The sequence below is a fragment of the Varanus komodoensis genome, unplaced genomic scaffold (assembly GCF_004798865.1).
Source record: "Varanus komodoensis strain SLA01 unplaced genomic scaffold, ASM479886v1 scaffold77, whole genome shotgun sequence".
NCBI lineage: Eukaryota > Metazoa > Chordata > Lepidosauria > Squamata > Varanidae > Varanus > Varanus komodoensis.
The window spans coordinates 2371494-2385634 of NW_025336442.1; the positions used below are offsets into that span (position 1 = coordinate 2371494).

Consider the following 14141-nt stretch of genomic DNA (forward strand, 5'->3'; position numbering starts at 1 on the left):
AGGACTCCCTGGAGAAGACCCTGATGCTGGGAACAATTGACAGCAAAAGAAGGAGGGGACGGCAGAGGATGAGGTGGATGGATGGAGTCACTGGGGTGGTTAGTGTGGGCTTGGGTGTACTCCAGGGGATGGTGGAGGACAGGACGGCCTGGAGGAATGTTGTCCATGGGGTCGCGATGGGTCGGACGCGACTTCGCGACAAACAACATGCCTGTCCTGCATTTCCCAGCACCCAGCTTTCCATCCAGCCATCTGCTCAGCCTTTCCCCACCCTCCTATAGCCCAGCCCTTGCTCTTCGCAACATCTTGTCAAACGAAGACATCTGAGGATCTCGAAAGCTTGCGCATGTTTGTGTTGCAAGACAGAGCTTGAAAGAAATGGCACTTCGGAATAAAACCCTGGATATTCCCCGCGTCTTTCCTTCCCATCCCGCGCTTCACGTGTCGCAATCTGACTTCTTCTGTAGACCCTGGCAAAGGGACAGCAAGAGTCTGGCTAACAGTTCATGTGATTGAGCGAACCCGGAATCTCGCCATCCAGACACCAGGATAAGCTCCTCTACATGTCTTCTACTTCGTATGACGGCAGCGATCCCTTTCCGCACCGGAAGCGGATGTGCGCCGCGCTAGGCGGCCCTTTTTAGCCGCTCTCTGTGTCTCCTTCCCCGCTCGCGTTTGCGCGGCTTCTTCCGGCTCGCTAGCCTCTGACCCCCGGAAGTGGAGGGCGATGTTGATGCAGGAGTGAACATGGCGTCGTGTAGTAGCAGCGTCGGTGGCGGTCTCGGCTTCCTCTTCCCGTCCAGGGCGGCGGGGGCAGCTGTCGTGGCCGCCCTGCTGGCGGCTGTGCTTTTGGGAGATCCCGCGCAGGCCCGCGTTCACCAGCTCACCCTCAAGGTAGGCCGGCGGAGCGGCGAGGGCGAGGGCCCGCTTGGGCCGTGCCGGCAGGACGAGCCCCGCCTTCCCTCTCCCTCTCTCCCTCTTGCACTCTAGTTCCCATCGGCCCCAGAGAACATAGCCTGTGGTCAGGGGCGATGGAGATTGCAGTCCAACACGTGTAGAGGGCAGGCTAGGTAGCCCTAGCAGCCCTTTCTCTAGCCTGGCTCCCCCTTTCAGATGCTATTCTCATTATTGCATTGCATTTATCGCTTGTCTTTCTTTCGCTAGCGAGGACCCCAGGGCGGGTTGCTAGGTTTTCCTCTTTATTCTGTCCCCACAACAACCCAGGGGGGTAGATTGGCCCAGGAGTTCCTCAGTGGCAGTGGGCTTCATGGCTGAATGGGGACCCCAACCCAGATCTCCTGAGTCCCTGTCCAGCTCTCCTAATGGCTACATCATACGGATGTGTTGCATTGTGATTCCCATCAGTTGCCATGCCTCTGGTCAGGGGTGATTGGTGTTGTGGGGATAGGCTGCGGTTCATCACAGGCTTTCTTGCACTCTGGCATTCTTTTTTTTAATGTGCTGGACAGTGATTCCCATGAGCCCCAGCAGTCCAGCTCATGGCTAGCATCACAGGGGCAGGTTGTGGGGGCATAATGTTGGACTGTGACTTTGATCAGCCCCAGCCATGAAGGGTGGTGATTGGGGTTATGGGTCGTGTGATCCAGCACATTCCGAAAGCAGGTTTTCCCCAGTCTGCTGCGTTCACTCAGTGATTTGCATTGAACCCATCCAGCATAGCCTGTGGTCATGGGTGAAAGTATTGTAGACCCATGTGTGGGAGGGGAGACAAGTTGGGGGAAGAGTGTTTCCAGGCAAGGTAATTGTGCGCTAATTTCCCACATGTCCTGTAAACACAAAAAGGCCATAATGCCAGTTGGCAGCTGTGCTGTCTGGGCTGATGGGAATTGCTGTCAGGAACATCTGGAGGGAAAGCTGTTGTAACTAGCAGTTGAGTAGACTTCAAGTACTCTCTGTGTGTGGAAAGTTTGGTTCAGATTTTAGTAGAACTCAGTGTCCGTTAGCCAGAGCAAGATGCAAAATAGGGTCTGAAGTGGTGAACATATTAGAGACAACAGGTGCAGTGCATGTTAAAAACCTTCATATTTTGGCTGCTGCAAAGCAGGAATTCTAGCATGCAGCTTTCAGAACTGGCCTCAGCAGGAACTGCACAGGTTTTACAGGTGAGGGTTTTGTGTTTGGTAAGTAGGTAGTACAAACAGGCCTTGACCCAGGAAATGTGCTTGTTCTTGTAGCTTTCCTTGTCATTGTTAAACTACTGGGAGTCAAGAGTCCTTTGCTAAATTGCTGAAGTAATGCAAGTTGCCCAGTAGATTCTGATCTAGTTGTCTCTTGGGTCATCTCCTTAGCCAGAGTAGCCACTGAGGCATCCACAAAAAAGAAGTTCATCAGCTAAAAAATGCAGGATGTTTGTACTCTACACATGCTCATACTTATGTATAGATGCAAATTATGATAACCGAAATAGAAATTAAGTACAACTTGTAGTAGTAGGAAGAGCATTACCACAGGGCCAGCATGTCTCCTTAGTCCCGATGCTGCTGATGGCAACTTCAAGGCCCCATTTGTTCTCCTTTTTTATAGTCCTTTTTCTGGACTGGACAGACTTCAAAAGACAAGATTGCTGTCTAGAAAGATAGGACACAAAGCCACATTGTCTTTAGGACCTTGAAACTCTGGGTTGGCAAGTGTTTAATATTGTTATATTTGCCAACATCTAGGTAATCCCTTTACGGAGGCCATGAATGTTCAAAATGTGTTAACTCGGCCCCCACCAAACTCCTGACAGTAAGTAGTTCATGATAAAGCAACCAAATGAACTGTAAAAAGCCTCTTGTGTTTCTGAATTAAGTTTTTGAAGACAAGATCCAGTCTATCAAAAGGTGACAGGTATATAAGTTGTGTTAGTGAAGCCTAAGACTTGTTCAAAAGCCAGGTTTTGATTTGCTTGTTGAAGGAATTTAATCTGGGGGCCTGGTTTTGTGCTGTAGATTTTGTGAGCTTCATGTGCTCCTTGCAAAAGTCCTGCTTCTAGGAGATGTCTGCTGGACTTAGAGTCATACAGTTGGAAGAGGCCCAGTAGACCATCAGGTCCATCCACCTCCTCAGTGCAGGACTCAAGTCATCTATCCAGATTTCAACCTAGCCTGGCCCTACTTAGCTTCCAAGATTAGGCAGCATCAGGCACTTCAGGCTATATGGAAGCTTATACAGACTTCATTTGGTGTAGGTACAGAGAGCGATGCCTGAGGGGCTATGTAACATTTACAAGGCAGCATGTATAGGGTCAGTGCTGGAGCCTACGTCTGGTTTTTTGAGGTCCCAGTCTGGCTGTAGAGGCTTTCCCAGATGGCCTCTTCCCTCTCCCCTTGGTTTCCTACATTTTATGTGGCTCCGCTCAACCCGTTCTAATAAGCTAAAGTGCCTCACCTACGGTTGAATTTCTGGTAATGAGAGCTTTAAGATAAAACATGACAGTAGTTTTAGTAGTTTGGCCCCGCCATTTTTGCCTTCAGTTCTGCACACCCCTGGAATACAGTCCTATAGAACTTGTCTGAAATGCTAAAGCTCTTTCAGCCCAGGGGCCATACTGCATCTGTCCATTCATTCATTCATTCAATTCCCATGCTTCCCTATGGCCAAGTTCTCTAACCTGTGAACTCTCTAACCCTAGGCAGCTTCATAGTTATACATGCAATGAAAAGACACTTGCTTCTGGGGAGGAAAGCTATGGCAAATCTAGACAGCATACTAAAAAGCAGAGACATCACCCTGCCAACAAAAGTGCGTATAGTCAAGGCTATGGTTTTCCCAGTTGCAATGTACGGCTGTGAAAGCTGGACCATAAGGAAGGCTGTGAGCGCAAAAGGATTGAGGCCTTTGAATTGTGGTGCTGGAGGAGACTCCTGCGAGTCCCCTGGACCGCAAGGCGATCAAACCAGTCAGTCCGAGAGGAGATCAACCCTGACTGCTCTTTAGAAGGCCAGATACTGAAGAGGAAGCTCAAATACTTTGGCCACCTAATTAGAAGGAAGGACTCAATGGAGAAGAGCCTGATGCTGGGAACAATAGATGGCAAAAGAAGGAGGGGACGGCAGAGGAGGTGGTGGCTGAATGGGGTCACTGAAGCAGTTGCTGTGAGCTTGAGTGGACTCCGGGGGATGGTGGAGGACAGGAAGGCCTGGAGGAATGTTGTCCATGGGGTCGCGATGGGACAGGCATGACTTTGTGGCTAACAACAACAACAGGCAGTAGAAATGTTTGCTCATTCCTCATATTTGCTGATTGACCAGTGCTCTTTTTATCATGTCGCTACCTCTTTTTTGATAGCGACTAAATAATGATTGGGTTCTTGAAGTGAGAAGCTGCAGCTGCATATCAGCTTCCTGTTGTTCTGAGTTCCTTTTGCATGGTTTGCACTTGCTGTTATAAGGCACAGACCCATATCTGGACAGAGAAAACCCTACAGTCCCCAGGAAGCATGGCTAATTTGTAGGTTTAAGTTTTTTTGTTCTGAATGTGCTTAGTATTGCACCCTTAGTCTCAGGGAAAAAAAAATTCATGTAGTTCATGAAATTCTAAGCCATTTTTTTCAAATTTGTTTTGGGAGAAAAGTAGATAGTAACTCAAACTGTAGGCGTGTTTGCAATATTTTTTTTACAGTAATGATCAAGCTTATAAGCTGCATTTCTCCCTGGCCCTAATACTTAGGCCCTGCCACTTCAAGACTTTTTCAGCTACATATCACGTTACGTTGGTGGTGTTTTCCCTCTGCTGGGGTGAGAAGCGCTGGGCCACTTAGGAGATGCTCTGCAGTTCTGCCTCCTCACGCTGGGGTCCCCTCAGGAAACAGCGTCCAGGGTGGGCGTGACTGAGCAGCTGTTAAGGCTCCACACCCCAGCGGGGCTCCACGCTCAGGCCTCCTGGGGCTCTTGCCCATTGCAACCTGCTTGTTTCCCTGCATCTTGCTCTTGCCCAGACAGCAGGGGTGGCAAAAAGAAGTGATGTATGGATTGTCGTAGTTCTTCATTGTTGGGTTAGTTGTGTTTTCTAGTGGATTTTCTGATTTATTGCTGGGAATTTTACTGTGATGCATTTGTTTTAAATTGTAGGCCTCCCTGAGAGCCCTGCAGGGCTGGAAGGAGGTATAGAAATGCAATAAATAAATGAAGAGGAGCAGGAGATGCCATGGCCTCTTTGTTTACTGGCCCTCTGCTTGCCAAGCAGAGAAATGGAAGTGAGGAAGAGGGGGTGGCAGCTGGTGGTAAGAAGCTGGATTTGCCGAAAGAGGTGGCCCACTGAGGGTATCTTGCTGAAGGGCCATCGTAAAACCTGGAACTAGCTCTGCTCCCCTCCCAGAAACTGGACCACTTTCCCCGAGGACTGTGATGGGCTTGGGGCTTCACTTGCTGGAGGAAAGACACTGACTGCCTTTCCTAGCTCCACAGATGGCTCCGGCTTGGCCATCCTACCATGGTTACGCTGGCTTAAGCAAATGGGAGCGGTCAGCCGAGCACCTGGAAAGCTGCAAGTGGCATGCTCCGGAACGTATCAAAGCCCTTACTGGACTCATCTGCCATGCAGCATTAAGGCAAACAGCAGTATTTTCGAGATGTGACGCAGCAGTGCTGGCGGAATGAAGTCACGTGAGGAAGGGCTATGAGGTCGGGGATTTTTTAGCTTAGAAAAGAGGAAGGAGATGTGGAACAGAGCTATGCCTGGGGTGTGTAAAGTGGGGAGGGATACATTTTTCTCTCTACCCTAATGCTAAAAGTCCGCAGGGTCATTCCAAGAGGCTGATTGCTAAGTAGCTCAGAACAGAGGAAGGGCTGGGTTTCTTCACACAGCACAGTGTTAAACTCTGGAGTTCATTTCCACACGATGCGATGACTTTAAAGGGTGATTGGAGCAATTGATGGAGGAAAAGGTTGTCCATGGCGTCCTCATTTGCTACCCCCAGCATGCAAGGCCAGGCGACTTAATTTATATTGTTAATTTATATTATTCTATCCTGAAGTTTATTTATGGTTGTGAGCCGCCCCGAGGCTTCGGCGAATGGGGCGGCATAGAAGTCTCCTAAATAAATAAAATAACAAATAATAAATAAGGCGGAGTGCTGGTGTGTGTCAGTTGATGGGGAGCATGGGCAGGAGGGTCACTCATACTCTGCAGGCCATCTTCCACAGGCGTTCTGGGGGAGACGAGCCTCTGGTCCGATCCGGCATGGCTTTTCTTGCACTCCTACTTTGGGCTTGCACTTCCAGGCTCTGGATGGCGGCTATCATCAAATCCCAGCAGTTTATAGATGGCCTAACTCATTATGTTCTACAGCGTCTGTTGTCTGGAGCGTCCCCAGAGATTCTTGCTAGGGCATCTCGATATGCAGTCTTCTCAGGCAGCAGGACTTTTCGTGCTGGATGTACCACACTGGCAGGGGCCGAGTAATAGAGCTCAGAAGGTAGCATTGATTCACGGCCTGGAAAAAAGTAGAAGCCAGTTGGAAATATTGCAGTATTGGGTCATGCCGGCAGTCTGTTTTGAGCTGACAGCGTTGAACTGTTTCCTTCTCCTGGCTGGAATTGCTTTTTATGGCTATTTAATACCTCTCGTGTAGTTTTTTAGAAGTGCCCAGATACATTGTGATAAGATATTATGGATTGGCTCTTGGTTTTAAATAAACGAGAGTGCAGGCTTGCAGAAGTTTACTGAGAAGTGCCAGTGAATTCAGTGCAGCTCGCTTCCCGGAGTCAGAGATGGGATTGTGCTGAAATGGCAGAAGCTGGCTTGTTCATGGCTTTGTAAGATCTGGTGTTGCTGGGTTAGAATGACCTTCATGGTGATTCTTGGCAACAGTCCTTTGTATGCTCTGCTTGGTGGTGGCGTGGCTCGAGCCCTCAAGTAAGTGGCGTTTCAGATCATGTGCTTAAAATCGAGCCATTGAGATTCTGCTTTACAGAGTGATTTCAGCTATCCTGTTGCCTAAGGTTTTGGCCGTGAGATTTTTCTTCTCATTTGAGCTTTAATTGATTGGTGGGTAGGATTAATCAAATTAAGTCTTAATCACAGGTTGAGATTTGCTTTGCTTGGAAGGATTGACTGCATGGGTCTGGGCTTTGTTCTCCCGGCACCAAAGAATTCTTTAATGAAGAGAAACAGCTTTTGTCTCCTATGTGAAATGGCTATCGTTTTCCTTGTAGCAGTTGTAACAGCACACACATGCTGCTGCTTTAATGTTTAAAGTGTATCTGTTTTAAAGTTTTAGATCTCCTTTAGGTGTAAAACCCTTGACATTTAAAATTCATCTCTAAACTTGATATGTGGATGTGTCACTATAAATCATGGTGAACAGTTAATTTAGCAGAAGTTGATCCACTGAACTTGCTACAGTGTCTGTCTAATGTGGGATCAGCTATCAGGATACAGGTCGAAGAATTCTATCCCCGGCATCTCCTGGTAGGTCTAGAAATCCTGTCTGCAACACTGGAGAGCTGTGGCTGCCGGTCAGTGTTGGCAATACTGGACTACACGGACGAAGGTGGTCTGATTTAAGGCAGCGCCTTTATTGGAGCACGAGAACCAGTATCGCATTTTGTCTTTAGGCAGAATGGCCATAGCTGGGTGACAGAGCCCGTACTTCGCCTGTGGCAGGTTCCCGGTTTGATCCCCAGCTCCAGGTAGCAGTAGGAAACAATCCTTCCTGAAACCTCAGGAAGTCACTGTGCCTGTCAATGTCAACCATCTTGGGCGAAACGGACCAAGGCCCGCATCCTACATGCAGCAGATTCCCATGTTCCTGTGAAAGAAGTTTAATATATATTTGCCCTGCCTGACTCCACACAGAATGAACAGGCTCGGGAGAACCAATAGGTTCGGGTACAGAAATACGGTCTCAATTTAACTCTTGTATTATGAAGCTGCCTTTTGGAAGACAGTCCCTATGCGCAATAACATGCGTGAATGTAATCTATTTACAATATTATTGAATTAGTTTTCAATTATATCAGGTAGTCCTGTTAAAAATTGATAATAATTTAATAGTGGCAGCTTGAACTGTCCTTGCTAGATATTAGAAATCTGCTGTTAAATAAAAGCCGTTTTAAGTCTTTATGCATTTTCCATAAGGACACATTAATGGATATAGAACATAGACTGCTCCAGCCTTTTGTATAAGACAGCTGTAACTTTACACACACACACACACACACACACACACACACGGCCAACTTTTTTTCCTACTTCTGCAGTTTCAACTGTTAGTCTTTGGGTTTCCAGAGAGGGCTAGCCATAGAAACATAGAAACAGAGCGAGTCAGAAGGGGTCTCCCGGGCCATCTAGTCTGACCTCCAGCACCAGCCGGCTCCGCTCACGACATGCCCACCATGTGGACGTCCAGCCTGTCCTTGAACACCCTCCTCTGTCTCCGTCTGCCTGGATTTGATCTCTTGCAGCAGCCACAGTGTGGACTCCTTAGCTTGCAATCAGCTTCCTGAATCTTGGAATGCAGAGCCCATGACTTGAACTGCGGTTTGGTTCCTTTCCTTTCCCCTCCCCAACCTTCCCTTTTTTGTTGGCCCAACAAAGTTATTACAAATTGGAAATGTCCTTTTGGCGAACATGTTTACATTTTCTTTTTGAGTCATCTCAAGACTTGCGACACTTCCACACCGTGCATCTTACTGTCTCCTCACCCAACAACTTTCCCCTTTTATTTCTCCTCATTTTTAACAGTGAGTCTGAAGGAGAGCATTGTGAAATTGAAAAGCTCGTTCTCTTATGGTCTTTTACCCTTAATAAAAGATTTTGTATTGGATCCACATTGACACTGGATCAATTGTGCTGTCATGACTGGATTTTTCTGCCCCACAGCACCTAGTAAGAGTGCTACACAGAGAGACACCCCTCCCCTGAATAGTGTGAGCTACAGTGTGTGTGTGTGGGGGGGGGGATCCTTCAAAATCAGGCAGAGAGACCTTTTATGACCAAGTCTTTCCGCTTGTGGAAGCCAGATCCTGTATCCAGCCCTCCAAGTTCCTGCTTGCTTTTTTTCCTCGTGAGCAAACACAGCTGTCTGCCTTTAGAAGCTGGAGTTCATGCAGAATGCAGCAACCTGGCTGTTGTTAAGAGCGGCCCCTTTTCAGCATGTACCTCCTTTGTTGAGGGATCCGCACTGGTTGCGTGCTTGTTACGGAGCCAGGTTTGACACTTTGGTACTGGTGTACAAGGGACGTGGGGGGCACAGCTGGTTAAACTGTTGAGCCACTGGGCTGCTGATTGGAAGTTGGCAGTTTGAATCCGCACGACAGGGTGAACGCCTGCAGATTTTTCCCAGCTCTTGCACACTGAGCAGTTTGAAAGCATGCAAACCGAGTGGATAAATAGGTACCACTCTGGTGGGAGAGGTAACAGCATTCCATGCACCTTGGCGTTTAGTCACACTGGCCACATGACCACAGAAGCATCTTTGGACATTGCTGTCTCTTCAGCTTACAAATGGAGCTGAGCACCAGCCCCAGAGTCAGGCATAAATAGCACGTAAGTGCCGGGGATCCCTCACTACTAGTTTACAATGCCCTGAACCACCAGGATCCCTGAGAGACCACCTTCTGCCTTACCAAACTGCCCTATTGCCGAGGACATTGGAGGGGATGCTCCTGATGGTTCCACATGGACCATGACCCTCCTGGAGTATGCCTGGAAAAGGACCCTCCATGTGGCGCACCTTTCTCCCCTGCCGTCAGAGGAGTCTGCCACCCCACAGGGAAGGTGTGCCCCTGCAGGTCCAGCTTTCTATCCAGCGGGTTGTCATACTTGATCCTGGCAGCAGCTGGGACATCTTACCTAGCTTGTCAAAGAATGTGTTATATATGGAAAGAATGTCATAAAAGGAATTAAAATTGCGGGGCTTGTTGACATGATTCCCAGTAAGAGAGAACATCATTGTATCATACTCCAGCAGGAATCTAAATAAGAATATTTTCCCTGTAAATCAAAACTCCCATCTTGGCTGTGGAACTTGACAGATGGGTCTCTACAAACTGAAGTGTGCAGGCAGGTTGAAGGTGCCAATTCCTCTGTAATTCTTCCTTGCAAACAGTGTAGTAACAGTAACACGTGGGGACTTTTAGAAGGGCTGACTTGCCTCCATTATCCAAAAAGCTGAATACAGAGGGATTTCACTGAAAGCTTGTTTGATGTTTTTAATTGCTGGATCAGCTTCCTCTTTTAGCCAGCAAGTTTGCTTGCTTGCTTGCTTGCTTGCTTGCTTGTTCACTTACCTTCTGAACTGAGTGTCTCACAGGACTCTCTAGGTGGGTTAGAAGCGTGGTAGTAGATCAGAGAACAGATTCTCCCTTGCGCCATGAGCCCTAAGGAGCTTTTAAGTTTGCACGAAAGGCGTGTTTTTAACAGCTCCTTTAAATCTTTGAAAATGTTTGTGGCATTCTCTCAGCAATATCTCCCTCAGTTAACTGTGCCAACCAAGAGGTCCAGTTATGTGATTCTTCTGTACTTTTCTTGACTTGCAGAACTTGGTGGTCACAGATGAAGAGCTACAGTTCAAAAGCCCTTTGGTGCTTGCCCCTTTGGAGGTCTTTAGCTTTGTTATCCAGAGCAAATGGGAAATGTGCAGTCTCAAATAAAGCAGGACATTCAGCTCTCTGGCCCACCCTCATCTTCTGTTTCCTAGAGGTTCCGAGAGAAATTAGCTAAAATCTGCTGAATAGACAATTGGTTGGGAAGCTCTGTGTCACCAATAGCTTTTGCCCTGGCAAACTAGATGGTTCCCCTTCAGGGATCTTTGCAAGCCCTACCCAATCTGATGAACACATGTAAGTCTGAGTGTCAATTCACCTGTCTGTGCTTGGAAGAAAACACACTGGAAGCTGCTCTCCAGCATAAAACTGAAGCCACGAATGCGTACAGATAGCAAGAGCATACGTGCATTTACTTTACATGACATTGTGACACGATGTTGTTGTCTACAAAGTTCACGCCCGTGAAGTACGCAATCAAGTTTTGAATCAAGAAAATTCAAAAAACCTCTTACTTAATGTTTTAAGTAAGTAGATGATTTTCGGATGGGCCACATTCATAGCCATCCTGGGCCGCCTGTGGGCCGTGGGTTGGACCCCCTGGTGTGGAGCAACCTTGGAGTGGCTCATGTTTTTCCTGGCCTCCACAGCATCTGCCCAAGTCATAGCACTTTGTAAAGACAGTTGGTTCTTCTCTTCTAGGATGATGTGCGGCAGAAGGTCCATCTCAACACGTTTGGTTTCTTCAAGGAGGGATTCCTTTGGGTCAATGTCAGTAACCTCTCAGTTAAGCATCCAGGGATTGCTGAAAAAAACATTCTGGTAGGCGCCTTCCTTATTTCACAAGTTACCGCGAGTAAATAAGTCCACTCGCTTCTGCAGGAGGACAGGGAGGGGCTGTGTGCTGAGAAGGCCCAACACTGCTTGGCCCCAGAGGTGGAGCATTCTTTCAGCCGTGGTGGCTGTTCTAATTGCTCCGGAAACCGCTGGCCAGAAGTGGTGAGGGCTGCATGCTGGCCGTGCCTTCCAGCACTGCTAGCTAGGCCTCAAGTTCCTGCCTGTCCAACAGTTCCTCCTCTGATGAGCTCCAGAATCAGCACCTGAGACCTAAGGGACAATCCTGTGCAAGTTTAGACAGGGAAAAAACGGCTCGCAACTCCCAGCTTGTCCCATGATTAAAACACGCCCCTTTCGCCTTTGGTCCCACCTCTCCTGGAATGCGTGCCCTGGACCGCTTCCCCACAGCGGAAAGTGTCCTTGGGCGGAAGGTGTTCCCCTCCACTGGGTTAACACGCTGCAGGCAGGAGCCGCCGAGCCGCCCGCAGAGCCGTGTGGGGAGCCTGCGGTGTCATCCGTACCAAGCACGTTCCTCTGGCGCTCAGACTGGCCCCAGTCTTATTAAAGGCATTATTAGTAGTCTTTTTAAATATAGAATATTTAATTACATCTTATTGACTAAGTTATTAAACATTATTTAATGTTCTAATGTTTAGTTGAATATTTAATATAGGATCAACTTTACATTTTAATGACCTACTATGTGAAAAATGTTTTTTAGGTGGGATTCAGTTTAGACCGAACACAGAATGATGGATTCTCCACTTACTTGGTAAGGCCATAGGTGGTGGGTTGATCTTGTCACTTAACCAGAGCCACTTGGAATATCTGGAGCATAATCCTTGCTTGCAATTTTGTCAGCCAGCCCTAATAGAGAATGCTTTCTTGTGCACAAATTCACCCTGCATGTATCTTAATTTCTCAGTGTGTATTAACACTTTTTAGACTGATATGTACTTCTCTAAAATGTGATACACCTGCTTATTCCAAACCCCAAAAGCAGTTGAAATGTTCTGCTGATGGAGAGCAGTGTAGAAGCTGACTGAGGTCTGCTGGTAGATTTCTGGGTGTTTTGAAACAGATCTGCAAAGATTTGACTCTTGGTTTTTTAACCGTGGCATCAACCAAATCGACTCCGTCATGTCCACCCAGGAATGTAACCAGGAATGCACTTTTGTGTAGAAGGAAGCTGCCCAAGTTCTGACATTCCAGTTCCCGGGAGCAAGAATTCTTTTACCCGTGGCACTGGGTTGATGGATATTGGCGTTCTAGTGAAAGCAAAACCCAAAGTAGATCCTGTAAGCCCGAACTCTGACTACCCTGTCATGGGGGACAGAAGCTTGCGGATGCAAAACATCTCTTCCATTTCTTCCCCGTCTCTTTCCAGGATGAAGAAGTGGATTATTGCATTTTGAACAGAACGCCGGATCATGATGTCTCAGTCCATCTGCTGTTAAACTTCACGAAGAAGATGTAAGAGATCCATATCGCACGTCCTTCAGATTCTTTTCCCTTCCCTGCTGCTGCCCCCACACAGCGCCAAAAGCGCTATGGATGAGGAAAGGGAACCTCAGGTTCGCCACCCCGAGCCCTTTGGTTCTCTTTCTGTACTGTCAAAACGCGCCCTTCTCCCGTGTCTTCACAGCGTGACAGTCAAGCCGAACGTCACCCCTCATCAGCTGCCAGAAATAGTCTTCACTGACTCTGAGAAGAATGTGCATTCCGGAGGCACCCAGGTCGCCAGTAAACCTGCTCTGGACAAAAGAGCCCTCGGTTGGTTGCTTGATGGCTTGCGTTAATTGCCTGCTAAGGAAGCCTGTCTTTTATGGGAATGACGTGAAGGGGGCGTGTGTATTTCTGGAGGGGGCGAGTAGGGGATGCTGCTGGCTGGGGCGAATTGGAGGTTGAAGCCCTTTTTCTGTGTGAAGTACTGTGCCTGAAAACCCTGCTCCGAATTGAGAGGCCACACGAGCAGAGGTGAGGCTCGGACCGGTCGCTGAACGCTCCTTGCGGTGTCGCGGGGAGCTTGCCTTTGAAGGCATTTTGGTGAGGGAGGGTTCCTCTCCTTGGCTGTCCACTCTTGGAAACCTCCATGTTGCTTTCTCGAAGGATTTCCTGCCTGCTCAGGCAGCCCAGGTCTTGGTTAGCCTGGGATAACCACTTCTGGTCTGCCAGTACAGTGGTGCCTTGGCTCACGAACTTAATCTGTTCCAGGACTCTGGTCGTGACCCAAATTAGTTGTGAGCCAAGTCAAATTTCCCCATAAGGTTCAGTGTAAATAAGGTTAATCTGTTCTGTAACCATTTTTTTTAAATCAGAAAAATGTAAAGCAAAGTGACAAAGAACAACAAAGATGGCAGCCATCTCCCCCCACCCTCGAGCACAAGCCTGGCCATCTCTCTGCCCTGCCCCCCCCCCAGCACAACCGCAATCGCGCCTGTCATCCTGGGGGCGGGGGCGGATATGCACAATCGCGGGTGCGCTGGGGGAGGGAGAGATGGGCACGATCTCGGCCATCTCCCCTTCTCCCAAGTGGGGAGATGGCCGCGATCGTGCTGGGTGAGGGGGGGATGGCCGAGATTGCGCCCGTCTTTTCTGCAGGAGTGCGTCCGTGATCACACACGTCTTCCCTGCACTAACGCAACTGCGATTGTGGCCATCGTCCCACTCGGGGAGGGAGGGGATGGAGAAACGGTCGCGATCTTGGTCACCACCCAATGCGGAGTTCGTGACCCAGGTCAAAATTTTCATGCAATTTTTGTTCGCGACCCGATTTGGTCATGAACCAAGGCATTCGTGAGCCGAGGTACCACT

General features: G+C 48.4%; 1 protein-coding gene across 1 annotated transcript in view; it reads left to right on the forward strand.

Moving 5' to 3' along the window:
- Positions 1-711: 711 nt before the first annotated feature.
- GPR107 (G protein-coupled receptor 107) overlaps positions 712-14141 on the forward strand; it is a 35863-nt gene continuing 22433 nt past the window's right edge. Inside the window, exons 1-5 of the mRNA XM_044453068.1 lie at positions 712-894; positions 11193-11312; positions 12049-12099; positions 12715-12800; positions 12973-13100. Of these exons, the coding sequence (XP_044309003.1) occupies positions 748-894; positions 11193-11312; positions 12049-12099; positions 12715-12800; positions 12973-13100 (532 nt within the window). The 5' untranslated portion in view covers positions 712-747. The remainder of the gene's footprint in view (positions 895-11192; positions 11313-12048; positions 12100-12714; positions 12801-12972; positions 13101-14141) is intronic.